Source organism: Perca fluviatilis, chromosome 13 (genome assembly GCF_010015445.1).
Source record: "Perca fluviatilis chromosome 13, GENO_Pfluv_1.0, whole genome shotgun sequence".
NCBI lineage: Eukaryota > Metazoa > Chordata > Actinopteri > Perciformes > Percidae > Perca > Perca fluviatilis.
The window spans coordinates 23,231,793-23,256,941 of NC_053124.1; the positions used below are offsets into that span (position 1 = coordinate 23,231,793).

The 25,149-nt window shown below is 40.5% G+C and overlaps 3 protein-coding genes across 4 annotated transcripts; 1 reads left to right on the forward strand and 2 right to left on the reverse strand.

Annotated features, from left to right (window-relative positions):
• Positions 1 to 5: 5 nt before the first annotated feature.
• rnf5 (ring finger protein 5) lies at positions 6 to 10,294 on the reverse strand. The gene is made up of 6 exons (XM_039819906.1): positions 9,932 to 10,294; positions 4,839 to 4,857; positions 3,139 to 3,251; positions 2,848 to 2,905; positions 2,625 to 2,736; positions 6 to 2,062 (listed from the first exon to the last, which is right to left on the reverse strand). The coding sequence occupies exons 1-6, from the start codon at positions 10,168 to 10,170 to the stop codon at positions 1,944 to 1,946; spliced, it is 660 nt and encodes a 219-aa protein (XP_039675840.1). The 5' UTR covers positions 10,171 to 10,294; the 3' UTR covers positions 6 to 1,943.
• Positions 3,724 to 13,842, forward strand: utp23 (UTP23 small subunit processome component). Of its 2 annotated transcripts, none has more exons than XM_039819903.1 (3): positions 3,724 to 3,987; positions 11,505 to 11,679; positions 12,998 to 13,842. In XM_039819903.1, exons 1-3 carry the CDS (start codon positions 3,944 to 3,946, stop codon positions 13,388 to 13,390), a joined length of 612 nt encoding a protein of 203 aa, XP_039675837.1. In that variant the 5' UTR covers positions 3,724 to 3,943; the 3' UTR covers positions 13,391 to 13,842. The 2 variants fall into 2 exon arrangements, with proteins under 2 accessions (XP_039675837.1, XP_039675836.1); XM_039819902.1 differs by lacking the exon at positions 3,724 to 3,987 and adding an exon at positions 10,307 to 11,421.
• Positions 13,843 to 14,496: 654 nt separating this feature from the next.
• On the reverse strand, positions 14,497 to 24,647 carry LOC120571151 (double-strand-break repair protein rad21 homolog A-like). The gene is made up of 13 exons (XM_039819876.1): positions 24,532 to 24,647; positions 23,688 to 23,817; positions 22,672 to 22,771; positions 21,984 to 22,090; positions 21,613 to 21,822; positions 21,331 to 21,453; positions 21,054 to 21,182; positions 20,371 to 20,594; positions 19,839 to 19,995; positions 19,321 to 19,466; positions 18,720 to 18,902; positions 18,565 to 18,648; positions 14,497 to 16,188 (listed from the first exon to the last, which is right to left on the reverse strand). The coding sequence occupies exons 2-13, from the start codon at positions 23,809 to 23,811 to the stop codon at positions 15,997 to 15,999; spliced, it is 1,779 nt and encodes a 592-aa protein (XP_039675810.1). The 5' UTR covers positions 23,812 to 23,817; positions 24,532 to 24,647; the 3' UTR covers positions 14,497 to 15,996.
• Between the last annotated feature and the right edge of the window lie 502 nt (positions 24,648 to 25,149).

Below are 25,149 nucleotides of genomic sequence, written 5' to 3' on the forward strand. Positions count from 1 at the left end.
ACAAGTCAATGTTTAAATGAAGTTTTAATCTTCTACATCATATGGTTTTGCACGTCTCCAGTTTTAGTTTGTCAAATCATGACCTCCATCACTTGTTTTTAGTGTCACATAAGCCTTATAATACAAAGTGTAGCTTGAACAGACAAATATGCAGGCAATGAAGAGCCCGAGCAGCCATCCTGTCCATCCTACAGTTTCATCTCTGACCCTGAATGTGCCAAACACCTGATTCATTAGATCTAGTTCAGCTGAAACCTAGTGAGATTACACATCAATGACAAAAATCTGGGGGAGTGGAGTTTAGGAGGAAGTGAGTTTACCAGTAGCCCAGTCCTCATCTCTGCTTTTACGTTGCTCAACTGCTTCAAACAGTTTGTACATTAAAAGGGAGACGTTTAAAATGCAGTTACAAGAGAGCAAAGGAGCTGAATGATAAAGGAAAGAAAGACAATTATCTAGAGGTTAGCAGAAGAGTTATTCATTTGGGCTGTAAGCCTTTTCTTGAGTAAAAGGTAATAATGACAAACCAGGAACCAGATCGTTTTTCGCTTTACAAAAGCATCTTTAGGCCTACTCGCTCATCTCGTCCCCTATCGCCCTCTGTGGCTGGCCATCCAATCAGAACACGTAGAAACAGCATTTACAATATTCATATATACAAATATATAATGTTTACACACTCACTCAGACACATACAGTCAGAAAAAAAAAAAACTAATCAACTGTGACAGAAAGTTCATTGAACAGTTGCTGGTCATTCCAGTAAATTCTTAGCGTGCTGACCCTTCCACCTCCACGACTAATTGAAAGGATTCTCCTCCCCTAGGACACCGCATCGACTCAGCCCTAATGATGCTACACAAGTATTGTGTAGCATCTCATTGAGCTACTAATTAGTCGGGAATTTTAATTGACAAACTGTGCTTGTCAGATTGCTCTCTCATGTTGATGCAAATATTTCCCAAACTGGCCCTTTAACAGTACACTTATCCATCTTTGTACAGCTTTGTGAGGAAAGACACAGCAAGTGGTTAAACACCAGCACACGCTTCAATCTTTAGGACAGCTCCGTATACAAATAACTTCACAGTGCAATGGCAGGTTTTTGTTAAGACAAATGTATATATATATATATAAAAAAAAAAAAAATGCGTCCATCTGTGCTATTTCCATCTGTTTTTAAGAGTAAGTCACAAATTCAAGAAGTACTTTTTTTAATTCATAAGGGAACTGTTAACAGGAACATAATTCAATTACAATTTTCATCCCCCGGCATCGTACATGACTGGTCTGCTACTCTTTGGCCCTTTAGAGTAAGAAAAAGTTGCTATTATAGCAACCACTACATTATGTCATAGTGCTCCCTCTCTTCCCTGTTTTAACCCCACTTGAACTGTCCACAACCTCCCTCTAACTATTGAAGGAATAAACCTTTAAGAGGAATGTGAAAAACTGAAACAGAATAAGTCAGCCAAACTATCCTACACCCACCTCTTTTCTGCACCCCCAAAAAATATGAAAATCCTTTACATAGCTCACCCTGATACCCTGATACCTAATACTGTCTCTGAACCCCAACAGTTATTTTTCTGTGTGCATATATCTACAGGTCCATGTAGAGAGGGAGTTCCAACATGCCTTTTTTGGGATTCACGCACCACTACTTTCCAGTGTTTTTTGTATAAACAAAATCAACGTAGCATGTGGTTGAGAATCCTAAAGTGAGTCTGCCTTTGCCAGGAGGAGAAAACCAAACAAACATAGTATTATATCCTGTATTTCTTGTTTTGGGATCAAACACAATGCCACACTCTCTCCCAAGTTAGTACCTGCTAGGAAATTTAAAATGGTGGTGTGAGTGTGGCTTAAGTGTGTAAGAGTTTCTTTCATTTTTCTTTGCGCTCATCGATCCTCTCGTCTATCCGCCTATCCACCGGTCTCCATCACACACTCAGCAGCCAGAAGAAGAAGAAAATGGCCACGAATAGGAAGAGGGAGTCTTGCCAGTTGTTATTGCCATTGTTGTGGTTAGTGTTGCCTTGGTGATCACCTGCATACTGGTCTGACATGGGGGAGAGATGGGTGGGAAATGTTATCACACCAGTGTTCCGGGTGCTGGTGTTTGCATCTGTACTGTAATTATGTCGCCCTGAAGGCAACAGATGTGTTTGGATGGAGCTTTTTACCCACTAATAATCACAATAATCCAGCCGCAGGCTTTATGCAAATTTAGGATTTTTAGTTGGAACACAATAAAGACTACAATTATTCATAAGTACATTCATTTACTGACATGTATACCATGGCCACTGAAAATTCTTGATACAGCTTTAGTAGAAGACAGTTATAAAGAAACGTTCCCCTGTTGTTTCTAGTAAGGACAGGCCTACTTTTAGTATAGTATAGTTGTCATCTATTAAAACTAGATTTTGCATATTTACCTTTTTAGCTGTGCTTTAAATCAGACCTGGTTACAAATGATGGCTCCTCAGTTTGAATAACACAAACCAGCAAGCAAAAGACACTCATCAGCTATTTAGACGCTTCTGATTGATTTTACTTGGAAGGAAAGATGTTGGCTCATGTAATCAGTGAGAAAACGATGTTTGTGTTTGTGCGTTTACCTGCTCTGTGAAAGGGGTCGTTGGCGTTGAAGACAGTGGTGAAGAAGCCGAAGGGGAAAGCCCCGATGCCGAAAGACATGTGGAAGCCAGTGTCCCCGAAACCCTGAAACATCTGACAGTAAAAACAGGGTTACGTTTTTTGTTTTTTAAATGAGAAGACCTACAATACATAAAAGAGATTATTGTAGTTATGAACTTAATCAGTGGATGTAAGACGACTCACCCCGCCTCGACTCTCTGGCTCTGTTCTCTGTCCCTGAGGCCGAGGTGGAGTTTTCAACCTGAACGACCACAGTAACATCAAATCATAAGGCAACCATAAGGCTAACACACACTAACACTAACACACACACACACACACACACACAAACACACACACACACACACACACACACACACACACACACACACACACACACACACACACACACACACACACACACACACACACACACACACACACACACACACACACACACACACACACACACACACACACACACACACACACTACCTGGGGTCCTCTTGGCTGGAGCTCCCTCTGCCATACAGTGGGATGACTTTCTCCCTGCTGATGCCTGCTTTACACACAGGACACTGCTGCATGCTGGGCCGCGTCTCCAACCACTGAGAGGAGCCACAGAGGATAAGGATGTCAAAATGTTTATAACACAGATCAGATAAACCCCCTTCCTAACTGTTTAAATACTGGCACATTTTCTAAGAAAGGCTTGTGCGGCAACAGTCTAACTGAAGATTTCCTCTTGCGAATGTTACCTGAAGCACACCAAGGATCACTGGCCCCAGCAGCACATCACAACAACTTTTTTTTCTGGATTAACAGTACGTACATTTCCACAAATGGTTGCAGTCATTTTTAATCTGTACTTGAATAAATGTAGTGCTTATGCTGCTACACAGAGCAAAGTACAGCTCTACGTGGTTGAGTAGTAGTGAGTGACAGAGAAAAAGCTGCAGTAAACAGAGGCATTAAGTGCATTAGCATGTTTAAGCTGCACTAAGTCAACCGACGTGTAGTTTCCACGCTGAGGTTACATCACATCCTTACACAACATTTAGGTTAACTTGCTGAGTGCTGGAGTCCGAAGGGCCCTACTCAGCAATAGCTCGCTCACACAGGTGCTTTCACTCACTGTGTCTGACTAGAGACGACTGTGTGGACAGGTACAGACCCTCTGTCTTGTTCTGATAAAGCGTTTTCAGACAGACCACACAGTCCAACAGCATGCAACAAAACAAGACGTAGATGTGCAGACAGAGCTTTGCTGCAGTCTGGTGGTGGTGTATGAAACCGATTGATGGGACATTTAATCGATGGCTCGGCCACAAACGCGCAAGACAGGTAGGTTTTGACATATGAAACTGCCTGAGCTGGTTGGAGCTCGCACAGAAACTGGCAAATACATGTTCATCAATTAATCATTTATATGTGCTTCAGTGTGAGGGAATGGAGATAATATTCTCAGAGACTGATGCAAATTAATTATTTTTTATATTAATAATATTTATTATTATTATTATATAATTATTAATGAAATTAATATTTAGTATTTTCATTAACAGTTAATCCATCAATTGTTTTAATTTGATCATTTCATCTATTAAAAAAAGTGAGAATAGTAAATTGATTTCTCAGAACCAGGATGTCTTTTTAAATAGGTTCTTTTTGGGGCTTACTGTCATCCATTAATCTGCCAATACTTTCTCGATGAATTGATTTATCAGAATAGTTCAAATTTCCAGAGACAAACGTGACACGTTCACATTTTGTCCGACCAACAAAAGCCCACAGTCTAAAAAACACCCACAGATTTCCACTCATATAAAATGGAGAGAAGGAAAAAAAAAAAAAAAAAAATCTGGAAACTATAAATGTTTAGCATTTTTGTTTGGAAAGTGAGCCAAAAGTTAAATTGATCGTCAAAATAGTTGCAGATGAATTCCCTGTCAATCAGAAAAACCGCAATCTGCATGGAACCTGTGAATGTTTGGCTAAATGACGTAAACGATACATCAGTTATTAAAATCGTTTTTGTCATCCAATAAACATTTTACTAGACCCACTATTTCTTACTACACAGGTTTTGGTGACTTTAACCTAAGTAGAGGTCTAATCAGTCAGGGTATGGAAAACACCCGTGTGGCTGTTTAACGAGTATTACCAAACAAAGGGTGACATTAGGAAATACTCACTTGATGCAGACAGGGCCAGCTGTAGAGACAGAGACAAACACAAAGATGAATTTGCATTCTCACAACAGCTCTTTTCTCTTAAAATGTCAGCCTCCTGCTTCAACAACAGCACAATCCTGGAGACAATTTATTATATGCATCATATACATCTCAATGGATAGAATACATGTAAAGTCTGTCTGTTTTTGGTAACTCTCAGTGCTCACTGTTTTTTTTAACGGTCTTGTTGGTGCGGCTGCGGGCCATTTATCCATGTTGCCTCTTATCCTCGCTCCGTGTTCTCATAGTCTCTAAATGCTTCTGTCACAGATTCCTTGCGAGAAACTTCAACAGCAGAATAAGTCTGATCATGCAGAGGAACAGGCAGGACTGGTTTTTGACACTTTCGCTGTTTCATAACCATAAAACAGTCAAAACCTCATTGCCTCAGGTGGGCCTAACCAAACACCTCGACATGACCGTGAACAAATGAACTAAAAAGTAAAACACAACCTTGTGCCAATCTGCAGGCGTTTCCACACATTTGTATCTATTGAGCACGGCTGACAGTGTTACAGTATTAACGTGACTCCGGCTATCAGATCGCTGCTGAGAATGGCATTCCCAAACAGCTGAACAAAGCGTAAGGCCTAAGTTGACATAACAACCCATTCAACTGTGATTTAACACGTATAGCCTGAGCTCTTGTGACCTTAAAAAAAACTGCAGAGTGTACACACACAGACTCCATTAAATGGATGCAGAATCTCTCATTTTTTTCATCATTTAATTAGAATAAAAACATAAGCAGAGGCTGGATTCTTGTCTAGTTACTCCCGTCTGATCTTAATGATGTGTTTACAGACAGACTGCAGTTATGTTTCAGTCAACACAATGCTTGGTGGCTGTTTTAGGCATCTGAAATGTCAGCAGGAGCAATGAAAGAGTCTGGCTGCATGTAGTCTCGCTTTGCCAGACCATGCCAGAGGAGAGTCTGGCTAGTTCACATAGTATTCTGGGATGGGAGAAAAACGTGCTCTGGTTTATTGGCATTTCTTTAAATCAATCACAATTGTCAGCGCCACAAGAACTAGAGGAGAGTGACTAGGCAAGGTGTGAATTCTGTTTGTTTATTTGTTGTTGTTTTTTTCCTTGAGACCGTAGAGGGTGGGGGGTGGGTGAGGGTTCTTGTTCTTGCTCAGTTTGTATTTCTCCTTTTCTGTTCCGTATGTATCAAAAAGTTGATCTAAAAAAAATAATTAAAAAAGAAATTCAATCACAATCGTAATAGGCGACGCTAAGCTCCGCACGGAGCAGCTGTAAAATAGTTGTGCGAGAGAGAACTCAGATTGGACAGATAGTCTAGTCTAGCTAGCGGTTTCAATTTACCCTGCAGAGATCTGAGGAGCAGTTAACCATAGTCCTCATAAATCCACTGGAGTTTAAAATTCCTAAAAAATGAAACGGAAATCGGCAAAAATACATGCATCCGGCGGAATTTCCTGCGGCACCGGAGCAATCCCGGAAGTGGAACGTCGTGGATTTAGACAAGGCTGCATGCAACTACTGTCCTAAACTTTCGGCTGCAACTACTAATTCCTAATTCCAAAGTTGACATCTTCATGTGTCTTATATTGTCCAAAATTTAAGATATTCAGTAAACAGTGATTTAAACGAAGAAAATCCGTTTGCAAGTGAGCAGAGAAGTCAAAATATTTAATTTGACCCTACCCAAGGTAGAGTATTCAAATAGCTTTCTTAATCCGACCAAGAGTCCAAACTCCAAATATATTCATATGTGACAAAGAGAGGCAGCAAACACTCAACATTTGAGGAGCTAGAGTCAGACAATGTTTTGCATTTTTACTTAAATGACGACTGATACTTTTGTGATCGACTTACTGATTGTTGAACAGTTGTTTCAGCTCTAAACTGTTCAGTCAATCTTAAAAATAAGTAATTGGCAGATCATCCTTAACTGTAGCCCTAGGTGAAAGCTCTAATAAAAGCAAGTATGTAGACTTTGAGTTGAGATTATTAGGTTTTCTACCAGATAGTTTTATAGACCTCCAAAATAATAAGGCAAATATAAGGCAATATAAGGAATAAGGCAAACTGAAACCACTGTTTTAAACCACTTTCTATGTGGGCATTATTGTGTATCTTGAAGGTTTTACATATACTACCGGTCAAAAGTTTGGGGTCACTTAGAAATTTCCATTCCACTCCATTATAGACAGAATACCAGCTGAGATCAGTTGCATTGTTTTTTTAACCAGGGCAGCAGTTTTCAGATTACATTATGTGCTTACATTATTGCAAAAGGGTTCTCAATGTTTTCTCAGTTAGCCTTTTAAAATATCAGATTAGTAAACAGAATGTGCCTTTGGAACATTGGATGAATGGTTGCTGATAATAGCCCATGTAGATATTGCATTATGGATCAGCCACTTCTTTCTACAACAGTCGAGAACCCTTTTGCAATTATGTAAGCACATAATGTAATCTTAAAACTGCTGCCCTGCTTAAAAAAAACAAACTGATCTCAGCTGGTATTCTCTGTGGAATGGAAATTTCTAAGTGACCCCAAACTTTTGACCGGTAGTGTATGCGAACACTGAAATCTTTGTCAGAAGCTAGATGGATGGTATTATTGTGCAAATGTCCCTCCACTCTCTCGCTTTCCTTTTTGATATAACTTTTCTTAAATTTTCAAATGCCAACACGATGACCTCTCACTCAGTGTTCAGACAGGGGGAGAAAATTCACTGCAGTCTGTAACGACGACAAGTGGACTCTCACTCGGATCGTAAAGATGTCACACATTCATTAACCCTTATAACCTAATATTTAAGGGACAATGTCCCTTTCACACAAATCATTCCTCTAGAATCTCTTGCACTGTTTGCCACTAGGGCTGCTTTCTCATTTTTTGTTTTGATATTTTAATTTCAAACTAAAGTGAGGTGGTGTAGGGCAGTCTTCTCATGAGAAATGCGTTAGTTTCCTGAATAGTTTCTCTTGTCACATTTCAACCCAATCAAGTGTAAAATGCAGGTTGAGTACCAGTTAATAGTTTCTGATGCTAGAAAAGTGATACTGCAAAGCACGTCTATTGTGCTAATTATTTATTTGTGGGCATTTTGGCAACAAATACTTGTTTTGCTGCAGCTTAACTAATGGAGAAATGCCAATAGGTTGCTCCAAAGCAATAAATGGTGTCAAAGTTAAATAAAAGCTGAATAGATGCAGCCAGGATTAGGAGTTTAACTCACACTAAGGTAATCTGTGACTAAATGTATGTTAAAATGTATTTATTTAAAAAAATGTAATAGAAATAAACACAATTAATATGCAATAAAAGTTGAAATTTGAAGTTGCAGCAGGTGGGCTGACATCAACACCTTTCTTCCTTGCTGATAGTTTCATCACAGTTTCATCACAGAAGATGAGAGATGAGGGGTAACATAGCAACTAAGTTACATCAGCTCCCCTAACACAGGAGCTTCAAAGCAACTGCACATGTAACTGAGGTGAATTTCTCAGATCAAATATTAAATAAATTACAGTAAAACATTAGACAATATTAAGTAATAAAATCTTGTGTGCTTGAAAATGGGTAATTGTTAGGATCACTACTCCTGACGAGACAGAAAGTAGTCACATGAATCTGCTAACGGCAACAATCAACTGTCCCAACACTCTTACAACTGTCTGTCCTCCAGTTCAATCTTTATTTTCGGTTTGGCAAGGGACTTCAGTTTCCATTTTTAAAAGCTGTTCAGATAGGCCAAATAAAGCCAATGTTTATGCTAGTTTTGCAGCCATACCAGATATTTTATTATTTTCAAATAGACAATAAGTAATTCACTTGCAGGCCGGATCGGCAGTTTAAAACCGTGGTTTAGGTAGCTATGTCACCCCTTGTACATGATGGTCTTGTGCAGCTAAAACCAGTTTGTGGCCTTCTTTGGTTTGCCACAGAGTTTCTCCATCAAAAAGTCAAAACCTTGACACTGAAAGGAGATAACATCCGTAGTCACAAAGAGATCACCGTTTACAAATGTACAGCGGGAGCATCCTACTACCTACTTCACTCCACTTCTGTTTCCAAAACACGCAGTGCACACCCAAACAGATCGTTATCGTTTAAAATTACAAAACGCACCTCATTAACAGGTGAAGAGAGGTTACTTTTTCTTTGGTGTGAATGAGTTTTACTACTGATTATAATGCCCTTAGGTTTGACCCCCAATCCCAATCTCTTGGCTCTAATCTCACATTAGCCTCAACCTGCAAGCAACGATGGCCTTCAGTCAACAATCATGAATGAGCCTTCAAACACAACACCAATATCAATATAAATACATTGAGCAGATATTAGAAGATACATTTATTTATTGGTCAAAGTTTAATTTGTATTGCATCATTTTGATTTACCAGGGCTACAGCTAAGTTATTTGCATCTCAACTGATTGATGTATACTGTCAGAAAACTGTGGGAAATGTCCATCACAAGTTAATCAATTGTATTATCCAACCAACGGTCACATTGTATTTTTAGTACATTTGAGAATCTGGAATCAGAGAGAGTGGCATGTTTGGAATGAAAAACTGAGCATGGACCTGATCTCAAAGCTGCCAATGATTACCTGAAAGTAAATGTGTTACAGAAGGTGAGTGACCAATTGTGACCTCTGACCTACATCAAACAATATCATATGATCAGGCTGAGCCACTTAACTCCTCACAAGATCAGAGCCTTCCTTCGAGACATCAGGACCACGAACACGGTTTACAATGTCCAGCCACACACTTCGTTCATCACCACAGCACTAACAGCAAACCGATACCATGTTCAGTTCTAAAAAGCCATCTTGGCCGCTGTCATCTCCAAAATAACAATAATAATAACAATAATAATAATAATAATAATAATAATCATGCGGAGACAAACGACTGGTAAAAGCGCGTTTTGGGCGTGATTTAGCCGTGAAATAACTCAAACTGACGGTAAAAGGAGGCCGCACAGACAGCAAAACTACAGAACCGAAACAAAAACAGCCACCTCCACACATTAAAACGTCCCCTCCTTCCCCCGCATCGTCTCGTACCAGAACAAGTGGCCGCACATACTGATGACAGCGTCCCTGGCAGTGTCCAAACAAATGTTGCACTCGAAGGTGGCCCGGTCCCGCTCCCGTTCGCCCTCCCCGCTGCCGCCGCCGCCGCTGCCACCACCGCCGCCGCCGCCGCCCGGCCCGTCGCGGTCGTTGCTGCTTTCCCCGGCTGGAAATCCGCCTCTGCTGGCCGGCCCGCCGTCACTTGAGGACCGGGGATCCGCGGCCGCCATAATATCCGCCGTACAAGTGAGTGTGTAACGTACCGACCCGAGCTAACGTTAGCTGTGAGTCAGAGGCGACGACAAGTGTCACCAGCACCAACCGAGCTGAGGCTGCTGCTGCTGCTGCTGTCGCTCTACCTGAATTAGGACTTCCGCTTCCGGGAAAAACAGACGAGGGGCGGGGATTAAAAAAAATAAAACACCTATCCCAAATAATGATAAATAATAATCAGCATAATCATGATAAGCTTACTAATAACGATAATAGTAAAATGTCGATAAATCAATTATCAACAAAATATGGGGGAAACGTTGATGAAATGTTAGGAATGATAAAATAAATAAATAAATACTCATGGGGAGTAAAAATGGTGACCAACTAAATCAAACGCTATCTACATAAATGTCAACTCAAGTTGTCGTTTTAGTTTTGTTTAATCAACGAGGTTTTGAATGGCTCATCTTAAAAATAAAATATGTTTTCATTTGTCAATGTTAAAATTGACCATGGATTCGATTACTTGGTCATCTGGAAGTAATAACTTCTCCATATTCGCCAAGGTTATTGAGCATGATCTGAAGTGAACACAAAATAAAATATCATATGTGCAATAAGGACATACATTTTGTGGCAGACCAAACATGCAGTCTGAAAGACTTTAGTGACCCATGTCCTCAAATGTAGGCTAATACTAAAATGTATACATATTTGAAAACCCTAATTTTAGAATAACAATCACCATTGATGAATACCACAAAGAAGATTATATCCTTTTTTTCAAACGGTACATTGCTGTAGAAATCATTACAGCAGACTACTGCGCGCATTTCTCCGGAACCATCGTCGTATAACTTGTTTCCGCACGGAGTCATGAGAAGCAGGACTGCAAGCATGTTGTGTGTACAGTAGAATGTCCATGCTTAAGAATCCGATAGGGATCATTGTAAATGTGTATGAAAGACGTCGATAAAACGAGTTAATGTAACCGGAAGAATCATTTTCAACGGTAACGGATATTTGAACGTAAACGGTTATTCGTAGCCATTCTTCTGACTTCATCTGTCAGCCACCATGGGGATCAAGCGACAGAAACAAGCCAAGAAAACCTTAAGTTTCTACAAATACAACTTCAGCTTTAGGGAGCCCTTTCAGATCCTCTTCGACGGGACTTTTTGTCAGGCGGCTTTAAAGAACAAGATTCAGATCAAAGAGCAAATGCCCAAATACCTGATGGGAGAGGTGCAGCTGTGCACTACAAAGTGAGTAGATTTACTTTACGTAACGTTACAGGTCAAATGTAAATATCTGATCTAATATCACGTGATTGGCTCTTTATTCGCAGCTGTGCACTGAAAGAACTGGAGACTCTGGGAAAAGAGTTGTACGGAGCCAAAATCATCCTGCAGAGGTTTCAGGTGAGGAGATGTCCACATTTCAAGGACCCTGTCCCGGCTTCAGAATGTCTGCTGTCCATGCTGGGGGAGACAAACCCACACCACTACTTTGTTGCTACACAGGTAAATATAAGGAGATCCTTAACAGATACACACATCACCCACTGGGGGGAAATTAAATGACAAATAACTAGGGGTGGGAATCACCAGAGGCCTCACGATACAATATCATCACGATACCTATGTCACAATACGATATTATTGCGATTTTAAACATAATGTACTACCTTTTTTCCAACTTCAAATTTTTCCCAATTTCAAATTATGTCCCCAAAGGACAATTTTGTCAACATCTGTTTTATCTAAAAAGATACATTTCTCTGTTTGTTCATCTCACTTCAATTTTATTGCTGCAAAATGGGATTGTCAAGCAGACAAACTGACCAACACATATATCATAAAAGATTGATACTTGGCATCTGTGTATCGATGCAGTATTGCCACGAAAAATATCGCGATACTATGCTGTATCGATTTTTTCCTCCACCCCTACAAATAACAGTGTCTTTGTTGTTGGAAATTAAAATCATCCTTTTTGTATATAAGCCATATACTAACTTGTTGACCTCTGCAGCATGTGCTCCATTAATAAAGCATTATTTTAGATTCTTATATCTCAGAGCTTGCCAATTAATAGTGACCTAGGACTAGGAATACAAATATTGACATGCTTGGTGGAATGGGTGGCAAAATGTCAAATTGCGTCAGGTTAAAGGGAAAGTATTAATGAACAATAACTTGATACACCACAATTGGCTGATTGTACCTGCCACACAGTCTAGTAATACCTTAACTAAATTGGCATGTTGGTACTTTGCGGCTTGTGGACGTACAATGTATCGGTTCCATCTTAGTGTGGGGTTTTTACAGCAGTGGTACACCACTTGGGGTTCGGTAAACCTGGCTGCAAGCAGTTGCAACTTGCAAGAAAGACCTTAACAGTTATGACACAACCTGAGAGCACCATAAAAGCATTATTAACAACATCAATCCAAAGACAATCATTTATTTAGAGATTCCCCCCCCCTCCCCCCCAGGACTGGCAGAGGCTGCTGCTTGTTATGAGCCTTGTCATGGAAGAGCTCTGGAGCTCCTGAAATAGTGTAAAAAATAGTTATTTAGTTTTAATTTAAATTAGATATCTCCCCATATAATCATTTGCAAGTCTAGGAAGAGAAGTTCCTTAGGACAAACTAAAACTGTTGGAAGTACCTGACATGTATACATTTGGCATCCCCTCAGACACATTTGGTGTATCTGTGTGTGTGTGTGTGTGTGTGTGTGTGTGTGTGTGTGTGTGTGTGTGTGTGTGTGTGTGTGTGTGTGTGTGTGTGTGTGTGTGTGTGTGTGTGTGTGTGCGTGCGGCGCGTGTGTTCTCCAGGACCACACATTAACTGCCGGCCTGAAGAAGATCCCTGGCGTTCCTCTGCTCTACATCATCCTCAACACCATGGTGCTGGACAAGCCCTGCCAGACGTCCCTCGACCACGTGAAGGCCGTCCAGCTGGGAGAGCTGGTCAGCCCGGCCCAGCAGCAGAGTATCCACAGCCTGAAAGAGGAGCAGGGCATCAGCCAGAAGGATGGAGAGAGGCGGGGAAAGAAGAGGAAGAGGAAACGGAGCAATCCTAACCCTCTAAGCTGCCTGAAGAAGAGGAAAGGCGGGCCAACACCGCCGAAGAAGACGGACCAGGGGGAGAAGAGGAAAAGAATTAGACGCAAGAAACGAAGGACGGAGGGAGGAGACATGTCTGCTCCTGCGGTTACAAATAAATAGTGTAGCAGGAAGACAGAGACTTCAGCCGTTTGCTTCTTGCATAAATATTGTTTGAAGATGTCCATGATCCCAATTTAAAATAATTACACTCCTGGTCATTTTTTTCTGATGTTACTGCATAGAATAAATCAATGTTTATCACACAAAATTACATTTTAAAATACTGCTCATGGTATTGTTTATTTAGAAAAATGTTGCAACAGTTTCCAGGACTCAGGCTTACAGCTTACGGGCACAGGGCTGAAAACGTTCAGAAACATAGCAGTATTTTTGAGTTCGAGAAGATTTGTCTTGGCTTTTATACAAAATAAAAAATAGCAGGTTTACAGGCACATAGTTAAAATATAAGATGCACTTAGACATTACATGATATACAGTTTACATGGAAGTGGATATCAAAAATGATGTATTCAGCTTTCTTTGCAGAAGCACAAGAAGAGTGGTCACAATGATTTGGTGGTCTGCTTGTTTTCGCTGTATGCTGAGTAATTTGAGTGTCTGCTAAATTCAACTTGTATTTTCTGGTACAATGAGTTTAGAGTCCAAGCGACAACGTTCATAACATATGTCCATTCAGACTTCACTTGATCGTGTCTTTTTATATATATATATATATATATATATATATAGTACAGGCCAAAGGTTTGGAACCACCTTCTCATTCAATGCATTTCCTTTTTATTTTCATGACTATTTACATTGTAGATTCTCACTGAAGGCATCAATACTATGAATGAACACATATGGAATTATGTACTTGACAAAAAAGTGTGAAATAACTGAAAACATGTCTTATATTTTAGATTCTTCAAAGTAGCCACCCTTTGCTTTTTTTATTAATAAGGGAAAAACTTGCACTAATTAACCCTGACGAGGCACACCTGTGAAGTGAAAACCATTTCAGGTGACTACCTCATGAAGCTCATTGAGAGAACACCAAGGGTTTGCAGAGTTATCAAAAAAAGCAAAGGGTGGCTACTTTGAAGAATCTAAAATATAAGATATGTTAATATATGTTTTCAGTTATTTCACACTTTTTTGTTAAGTACATAATTCCACATCTGTTCATTCATAGTTTTGATGCTTTCAGTGAGAATCTACAATGTAAATAGTCATGAAAATAAAGAAACACATTGAATGAGAAGGTGTGTCCAAACTTTTGGCCTGTACTGTATATATATATATATCAATAAATGAATTTTGAACAAGTATCTACTTGACTTACACCGTCAGTTAAACATTACTGTGTGTCACCCAGTTGTAACTAAATGACAATCCATATATAAAAGGGACACTGGATAAAGTCTTAAGAATGAATTGCAACACGGTAATACAAATGGTAGTTTCTCGAGTAAATCCCCTCTAATAAAATATTTCAGGACAGAGCATGCAAGTATAACAGACTATTGATGTTTAGCTCATCTAGAGGTTGAAACTGAAGCTCTTTTCATAAGCTGTGTCCCAGCTCCATAGTACGTACTAGTTATATACAGTATGTATTATACTAACCTTTATAGTATACGTTTTTCCAGTTTGTATACATGAAATCACAGTAAAAATATAAGTGTTGTCTGGCGTTAATTAAACTGCAGCTTTTGAATGCTAACTAAACAAAGAGACAGTGACATGTTTGTCCAGAAATGTAATAGTTCTTTGTTCCTGGAGCAGTTTCACCAGCATCTACAATTAGCTTGAACTTTTTCCCACTTATGAGGGTCTCCTTTTATTTCCTTTGTGCATTACGTTGTAGGAGAATATTGTGCAACAACAACACACTCAAAAATTTTTGGATTAGTATGTAGTATAGATTTGGGACACAACTTCAGTTTTGTGCAAACAGTCGATGATGCAAGCAACGCATTTGCAAAAATGACAACTTGGAGTTTGTAATGCTTAAAGTGCTACACTACAGTTTTATAATGCTTCATTGCTGGTCGAGTTTGCGAATCACTATCATACTAACTGTTTAAATGTACTTGCACACTCTGGATATACAGTAGTGCATGCTTCTTTTGGCCAATGTCCTTACATACATGAGAACTTCTTTCCTGCAGTGGTGGGACAGATTAATCTCCAAGTAACATGGTTGATTGAGTTATCACGCCTACTGTAAACATATCTTAAAATAGACTCCTTTTAACTTAGGTGCCATGCCAGTGCAACACAACAGGTTGTAGAGGGAAGAAGTGCTCGTCAAAGTTGGTGACATCACCTTGAAAAAAAACAATGAGATTGAGTTGATGAAGGCAACTCCAGACAAAAAGGGAATAAACTGTGCTCACTTTATCTTATCTTCTTAATACTAACTTGGCTATAAAGTGAGTCTTAATAATAAAAAGATACAATAAATAATAATAAATAACAAATAAGGAAAGTGCCCATTGTTTGGAGTTGGAAGAAACCTCTTAATAATCCAACCATGTTATTTAGACCTCATTCCTTCCACCGTAGCTTAATATTAAAATATTGCAGACAGAAGATAAAACTCCACATCATACACAAAACAAAGTCAACAATTTGAATAAATAAATAAAACGTGACAGACACACAGTGTTGTGTGCAGGGTTCCTTTTTCCTTTTCTCAGTGTAGAGTTGTGTTGTGTTTTCTAGATGATGTGGAAGCGAGGTCCGGGCGTAGCTACGATGTCGCTGTAAGGCTCTTCCTGGACGAGCTCCACCGCCTGCTGCTTCTTCAGAACCAGGAAACTGTAGAACTTAGCAGCCGCCTGCTTCTTGTTGTTGTTCCTGCACAGATCCAGCAGGCCGACCGACTGGGCGCCTGTTTTGGCCATCACCCTCTGTGGCAAGGTGAGACAGAGGCAGTCAGGAGGGGAGGGCGTCATTCAAAAGAATATTTTAAAGTCATTCAAGTAGCGCGCTTTTAGCCTCGTGAGACCGTCCTGATCTGGCGAGCTCCAGTTTTCCACTACCAGATCAGTCTGGCATCTTGAGATAGAGAAAATTTGGAGCCGTTCGCCAAACGACCGGGCCAATCAGCGTTGGTTTTTAGGCAGGTTTAGGTGGTGATAGACAGATGGTTTATCCAATCAGCTAACCAGTATTTTCAGCCAGCGGTAGCCCTAATTCTGTTAGCTGCTCGCTAATGCTGTTTTCTCTTGGATCCTTCTTTTGGAATATGGACCGGGAACCTGAAAGGGTGCCTTTTATTCGTAAATTCTTCGTAAATTCGTTACACAAACGGCAAATATCCTATACCGACATGTTGCTTGCTTGCTGAGCTAACGAGCTATGCTTTGCCTGCAGCAGCAGGGGCTTGTGGTTGTATTTTCATACGCTTCGTTGATCTGATTGGTTGATTTGGCCTGTCTATCACTAACATAGGTGATAGACTGATGGTTTATCCAATCAGCTAACCAGTATTTTCGCCCCTTCCCAAAAGTTCTCCAACGGAATTTCCCAGATGGATATGCCGAGCAAATGCGAAGCAATCCATCTGGCGGAGTCAGGTTAGCGCGCTTTGGTACATCTATAAGTTGACTGTAATATTGTTACTCACCTGCTGCTTTCACTTTAAAGTGATGGTTCGGAGTAACTTCAAAAATATTTATTAATTTAATGATTAAATAAGGTAGTGTCTCCAAACTTGTCTCCTGCTAGTTGTACTACAGCACTTTTAAAAAATAAGATAAATTAATAAATATTTTTGTTGTATCTCTTTTCGGTGTTGTAAATTGTAGACGTCCCTAAGCACTCGTCTTACTGCCGGTAGCAGTAGCAGCAAAGAGCAGAAGCCAGCAGGTAAGTGTTATTTAAATAAACTCCTGGTGTACTTACAAACTTTCCATCCATCGTTTTATGAGTACATAACCTATTTTTACTAGTGTAGAAGTTTGGTATCATTTCGGGCATTATTACTGGGGTAATGTACAAGATACACTCTTGGATCCATTAGCGCCTGCACTAAGCTATTCAGCTGATAACGCTAACTCGCCCAATATTCGATCCAGGTGAAAAAAGCTTCTGGAGGGTTGTTTGGCTCGAGTTCATGGCGCAAAGGACCCTAGGGTGAAATTACTCCAAACCATCACTTTAAGCAGCAGACGATAGGCTACCTGATATCAGATACAGAAATCTAGCGTCTCCTGCACTCTTTAAGCACAAGTAGAGCCAGTGTTGGGAAAGTTCACTTTCTACATGAACTAGTTCAAAGTTCAGTTCACACATTTTAAAATGAACTAGCTCAGTTCATAGTTCATACTTCAAATTTTGAACTAAGTTCACAGTTCCAAAAATGAACTAGTTCATAGTTCTTTTTTTCCATATGTTGCTTCAGTTCAATGTGCCGTTTCAGGTTTGCTGTGAATGTGACTGAAGTGCGGATTTTTCTTTTTGAAAGCCGACGGGCAAAGTTTGCACAGAAATATAAGATTTTTCCCCATCTTCACCGACCTTGTCATAAAACGCCTCCAAGCTGCTGTCGCCTCCATGCTACTTTTTGTTTTGATGACGCATGCGGCGGTGCGACGCTGGTGGCTGGTGTTGCCATATTGGGTGTTTTTTCCACTACATATTAAGGCCTGTTTACGGGGTGTTTTAGCCAGGTTTTCGCCTGGAAGGCTCTATAGAAATCTGGCACCCTATTGAACGAAGTTAAACTGAGAGAGCGTGCCGTTCACAGACACCAGAATGAACGAGTTCACAGTAACGTTCATCAGGCAGTAATACAGTACGTTCAGTTCATGTTCACCCAAAATATGAACGAGTTCATGAACTACCGTTCAATGAACGCGTTCAAGCACAACACTGCGTAGAACTACCACTACATGAGTACAAATAACCTGTAATGTGTTTTTGTTTTTTGAATTAAATTTCTTTTTGTTTTAATTTTTTTAATATAAATTATGAAAAAATTACTGTATATATTGTTTGCTAGATTGTTCTTGTTATGTAATACCTACTTTTGTTGTCTTGTTCTTGTTTGTAAGCTGTATTCGATATTTTGTCAATAAAGTTTAAAAAACATATAATATCAGAGTTTCAGTTCAAATACCAGGAAAAACACAATTAAGATTTCATAAAAAATTCCATCAATAATAAAAAAGTACATAGTCCAGGGTGTTGCAGTTTGTAATTAAAAACAAACTCTTTAGTTTAGCAACAAGATATCCTCCTCTTCTTTCAGTTCTTCCAATAAGATGTGAAAACATACATACCTGGAGGCCGTGGAGCATCTGCTGGGTTCTTTTGTTCCACCTCCTCTCCTCCTGGTCCTGGTCTCCTCCCTGCCCCTCCTCCTCCTGACACAGAAAACACAGTTAGAAACACTAATAAAGGCTATCTAATGTAATGTCCTATTGTGTAATCTCACCTCTTCATCAGAGTCACCATCATTCTTTTTCTTGTCCTTGTCACCAAGCAGGTCCAACTCTATCATCTGGCTGATGTTAGTGGTTTCCTCTGGGGGCAGATCCACATTGGATGTCTCCAGCTGCTGGGACACATCAGAGGCTCCGGACCCCTGCGGCTGTTGTTGCTGGTCCAAAGCTCCCATCTAGTGAAAGAAGCGTGATATCAGATATGGAAAAATCTCATGGGTGTAAAGCACATGATCTGCAGTAAAACCCGCTCTGCGCTCGCTGTTCCATTATTTTCCCATGGGGAGAGCGGTGGAGACAACTCGGAGAATGCACTACCCTTAGCATGGCGCACCGCTCCAAATTGCAGCTGAGCACTGTGCTTCAAAGTTCAAATCATTTCAATTTTGACCTCGTTGCCGTTGACCTTTCAAGGCACAACCAAAAGCCAGAAGCAATGATGACATATACCTGCGCTGCCCTTTGCCTCTCTGCCTGCAATATGCTCTGCACCCTACCTCGCGGTTTTACCTCTGATCATGTGTAGGCGGCTTAAGGATGTATCTGCTTCAGTATATACAGGCACTACTACTAATAGGGGACCTCTGTACTCACAGGCAGGGCTGGTTCCGTGTCCTGGGCTTTGCGTTTGAGGCTAGGTTGGGAGGACGGAGGTGGCATGGCCGACTCGTCCAGTATCGTCCTGCTGCCTTCCACAACTGAAGTCTGCAGAACACTGGCCTCTTCCATGATGGTCTGGTCTGGAAAGGAAAGGGGGACATACTGTGCATGTTAGAAAAACTGTGCATGGACCAACTATTTATGTTGTTGTACATGGGAACGCTGAATGTTTCAGATCATCGATTTGTGGGCATCCACAATCGCACATAATCTTTTCTTTTCCCACTGAATGGCTAACTCAAGGTCATTCTTTCTACAAACTGGTCTAGACTGCCACAAATTAACAAAAATATTATATTTCAAACCGTCACCACTTTTTCAACCCATACACCTGTATGAATTTCGTACCACGTCATTAACAACCCAAATTCAAGCACTACAACAACCCCAGCCCTTTTTTTGTTTTGTTATGGCATAAACATATAATGTACAAAAAAACACCCACTTCTTACCCATGATGTCTCTCTGCTGGTGTCCTGCTGTTTCCTCTCTGGGCACCTCAGGGTTCTCCAGATCCTTGAGGAACTCATCCAGACTGTCAGCCTCTCCACCTTTCCTCCTCTTCCTAAGCTCGTCTGGTACCAGTGGCGTCAGACACCTTGTAAACATCTAACGAGAGAAAGCGAAGATGCAGATAGAGAGAACAACCAGTGAGATACACTATTTTAATTCCACTGCCAAAGACAAGAGCAAACTGCAGCGTATCATTCGCTCTGCGGAGGAGGTGATTGGCTGCAATCTCCTGTCCCTTCAGGACCCTGAGGCGGCCAGGAAAGATTGTGGCTAACCCCTCCCACCCCGGATACAAACTGTTAAACAACTCCACTCTGGTCTGGTAGGAGGCGTCGGTCCATCAGAACCAAAACCTCACGCCACAAGAACCTTATCTGCCAGTTGATTCGAATGGGAGTGACCTTTCTATCCATTTTATGGATTCTGATACAATTATCCCTGAATGACTGTGCATCTGAAACATTCTGTTACCTTCAGCAGCCTGGCATTCCAGAGAGGCTGAGCAGGGAGAGAGAAAAGCTTCTCAACTCCTCCCGTCTCCTTCCACATCATCAGCTTCTTGGTGGGCGGTGCCAGGTCCAGGGTTGTGACAATGTCAGAGTAATCAGACAGCTGTGCACGGATGGTTTTACTGTCCAACTCCTTCACGCTGTCCACAATCAGCTTCCTCTTACGCTTCGCCTTGGTCTCCTTCACTGCACAGTCCATAGGGAGACGGAGATAAATGAGCTCAGTGAACCAAAATAGCTCTGATATTTGGAGCAAAAACACCATTTCCATATAAACACATTGTTCCTGCGTAGACAAAAACTGCCATTCTGTAATTGTACACTTCAATTTTTATTTGTAGAAATTGCTGGTCTGGTGTGTTCATGGGATTATCACTGATTGATTGATTTCTACTCAGAACTTATCAAGACACTTTAATCACCAATTTGTTGTTGTTAGCTTTTTCTTTCTGTTGATAGTCTAGGATTTTTGGATCCCTATGCCACCCATGCAATCTGTGCTCAAGATGTGATCTTGTTCATGGAAAGGGAAGGCCATCTATTAAAAAATGACAACTAGGAACTGTATGGGAAATTCAGACTGAAGCACACAAATGGAAATTACAGGGATCAAGAAATGTTGTCTCTTAAAACCAGCTGCATTACCTGTGATGTCAATCGGCTCCAGGGCAAAGGTTTCTTCCTCGTTGTGAACCAGGGTGGTCTGTTCTGTCTGGTCTGCCATGGCTGGTAGGGGCTCTGTTGGGCCTGAGTCTGGACTATCTGGGGCGCCCGCTAACAACGCACAATCACACCATGTTGGATACACATTGTGATATGTAGGTAACTGTATTGTCATTTCAATTGTATATAATCAAAGCTATTGCAACACAATATGGCTTTTTTTTAAGGATCTACTGCTGAGGTTACTTGTGGAACTGACCTGAGAGAGCATCAAAGTCGTCGTCATCGTCTCCGTGGTCCTGAGCCATCATCACACTCTCTGCGATGGCTGGAGGGTCGTCAAAGATGCCGCCTCCATCCTCGTTACTCAGCAGCTTGTCCACTACACAGAGGGATGAGGTCATTCAATTATTACAATCAAGATAATTCATTTTGATTAACAGTCCATCTAAATGCTACAATTTCAAATAGACATGTTGAAGCTATCAACATTCATCATTACAAATGGCTTACATCAGTGCCTATATTGACAAGATCCTACCCAGCATGCCTCCCTCGTTGTTCTCCATGGGGTTGTCTCCGAAGTCATCCTTGTACTGGTCATCGTACTCTAGATGGTTGGATTTGTCAGCCATCGCGTTGGCTCCACCCTCAGCCTCCAGCAGCAGGTTGGAAGCTGACACTCCCATGATGTCCACCTCAAACGCACTCTCCTCCCGCATCATCTCCCGGTCGTCCATACCAAAGTCAGCTGCACAACAGAAATGTGTGTCTTTACACTATACAGTGAGGAATGTGGGCCAGTGGAGGAAGCTACACTCTTAACTAACAATGAAAAGTACATTACGTGTTCAAAAATGTGACTCTAAAGCATAACATTATTGTACAAGTTTTCAGAGGAAAGATGCCTACCGAAGTCATTGTCCTGCAGCAGGTTGAGGTTTCCCACCTCCTCTCGCATGGTGATCTCCTCCACTCTGCTCTGGTTCAAGTTGAACTGCTGAGCAACGTCAATATCACTGTACAAAACAAACCACAGTCAATTCAATGTTTATATTTACAGCACTTTTCTTCAAATACATTTTTCACGAGCAGTGTAAGAGGAAATGTGCTGCTAAAATATATCCACACTTCAATGCTCATTTAGTGTCTTCCAGCAGTTATTTTGTGATGAAGTGCTTGTCAGCTCACCTGTTTTGTCTCTTTTAACATTTGTGTGTTAGTAGCGATTACCTACATTTCCCAGAATATAGAAATATGTCATATGTGCAGGTGGAGAGCAAGAGCGAGAGCCATCATAACAATTACACCAATTGAAAGAAAAATCATGCATGGTTATACATTATTTATAAATAATCAATTTCACAAGCAGAAAATTACTAGAAAGACAATTCAAATTGATGTTGTTTACCCAGCATCTCTCTACTGCCTCTCTGTTCCTCTCTCCAAACACTTTTCCACCTCCCCCAGTCACCTGACTCTCACCCCCAGCCACTCCTCCATTTGCGCAGTTAAATTTAGTTTCTATTATAGCTCTTAGTTTCTATCATATCTCTAACTACTGCTCTCTCTGGAAGAGGTAGACCGACAGAGGACTCACTCTAGGTCTGGTAGTGGCTGGTCAAAATCATGGAACTCCTCAGGAAGCGTGATAGCGTTGTAGGCTGCTTCTCTGTTCTCCTCTGGAAGATCCACCACACCTGAAACACCACAGTGCAGGAAGAGAGTAACAACATGCAGATAAACCAGACTGAGTTCGATAATATGTTTATGTACACAAGCAGTTTTAAGAACAATCCTAAAATTGGTGCTAAAGTACAGAAAAACCAAGAACAGCTGGACACATTGGTGAAAACCATTTTAACAAATTTAATTATAATAAATAATGAAATAACTTAATATCTGAATACATTTGGTATATGACTTTTGCATATAGACAGAAGGTGAAGGAATTGGTGTATTTGTACTGTATGTACGGTATAAGTATTGCATGTAGGTGTGCATACAGTGTGTTTTCTTTGTTTCTTTAAGAGTCAACATGTATCAGAAGAACTTGCTGCATTCTCTCATTTTAGAGGTAAATACTGTATGTATAAACTCTGTACACTGTCATAATTATACTGTAGAATATATTTAATAATTGTGGCATGTGTGCATGCATTTGTGTAGATACATATATTCCATTAAAGTTACTACAAGGGACTTTTATATTGATTTTGGCGGCCCCTGTGGACAAAAGCGTTTTCCTGAGCACTACCACCTTGTGTTGTAAATATCTGCATCTGCTAGACTCCAGTGATGGCGAAGCTCTGCTCCTGGCCAGAAAATAGCAAATATTCTCTCTGATGGACTTGTTTGCTTATATAGGTCATATAGAGGCATCAGTATTAAATTGAGACTGTTTCATAAACAGTTAAAAACTCTTAGAGCTTGTGCCCCATGTACAAAGGCTCAGTCCTTGTCGCAGCGGCTGCAGGTTCAACTCTGACCTGCGGCCCTTTGCTGCATGTCATGTCTGACTGATACTGTATGTCATATGGACCACTGGAGGAAAGCATAGAACTCAGTCACCGCTGATGGTTTTATTTGACTCATAAGTAAGATTTTGCCCCCAACCTGGTCTAAATGCCATCTTGATTTTGATGAAGGCCTCGTTACAGTCTGCCAGCAGGTACTTGGCCTTCCTGTGGTAGATCCTTACCACCCCCAGCAGCAGATGCCCTGATGTGCGTAAAGCCATTTTCACCTATAAAATGTGCATAAATGATCAGTGATGATACAATTAAATTCATTCAATCAAATAACAATCACGTGTTACAAAGGCCCTAAATTATGTGTAAAAAATTAAGTCTAACAAGCAGGGACAAAACTCAAAATACTAAATTTGGAATGATATACAATTAAAGTAAACAAACATCAGTAATGTTTTGCATTTGAGACAATACAACCAACTGTTAGCTATAGTTTTTTTGTTAGACCAAATCAATGAATGTTTCAGCACTAGATGATACAAGGAGCCTTGATGGACATAAAAAGAAAGTTGAGACATAATGATAAAAGTTTGATAATACATCAGACATTGTTAAATGGGACTTACAGTAAATGTTTGAAATGCATGATACATTTTGTAATATATTAACTAATATCAAAAGCTGTCTGTTTTATATCTTAACTTTTTGACCCAAATCAGAGTATTAAGCCCAAAATACCAATCGGGTCCCAAAAATACATAAAACAGAACCTTTGTAATTATAGGATGACTGGTTGTAGATCAACACATGATAACAAAAAGGACAATTATATGAAAGCATGTTTTGTGCTGCAGAGAGATGAGAGATGCTTATTTTCTGTATTTTGTGTTGCCTTTGTAAGTCCAAAACAAATTCCCTTTGGGGACAATAAAGTATATGTTATAATTAAAACCATCAGCTCTGTGAAAGTGAAGACCCTGAGAAATTACCTTGGGTGAGATGATGCTCTCCACGCTGCTCTCCAGATTGCATTCAAATACATGTGCCTTGGTCAGCTTCTTGTCCCAGTGGGCCGCCAGCCAGATTTACGTTGGCCCAGCGGCCCGTTGAGTGAGCAAAATGGGCATAACGGCGGGGGGAAGGTCTCTAAAATTCCTCACAAAGGGAAAAAAGAAAGGGGCAGGCCAGAGAGGAAATAACACAAAGTACAGTTTAACATGTTGAAATTAGACAGTGGTTGACTTTAGTAGGGATTAGGTTAAGACAGAAGGATGCAAGCTGATTAATTAAGACATGAACTTTAGTAGGATAATTATCAGAGTTGAGCAGAAATAGGTCTTTTGAGCCATTGGAGTCGCCCCCTGCTGGAAATGAGATATAATGTAGGATTAATGCAATTCTGCATTGGCTTCACTTTACAGGCTTGGGTGAGACTGGGTGAGCTGAGCATACATAATCTCAGCACTGCCCCGCTCTGCTCTACACTATCCATACACCAGTCAGTGCAGAGCAATAATAAATAAACAACAATCAACTAATAAATTATGTATTATTATAGAGCACATATCAATGTATCAGTCATAATCCAGTAATATGTGTATTCTAAA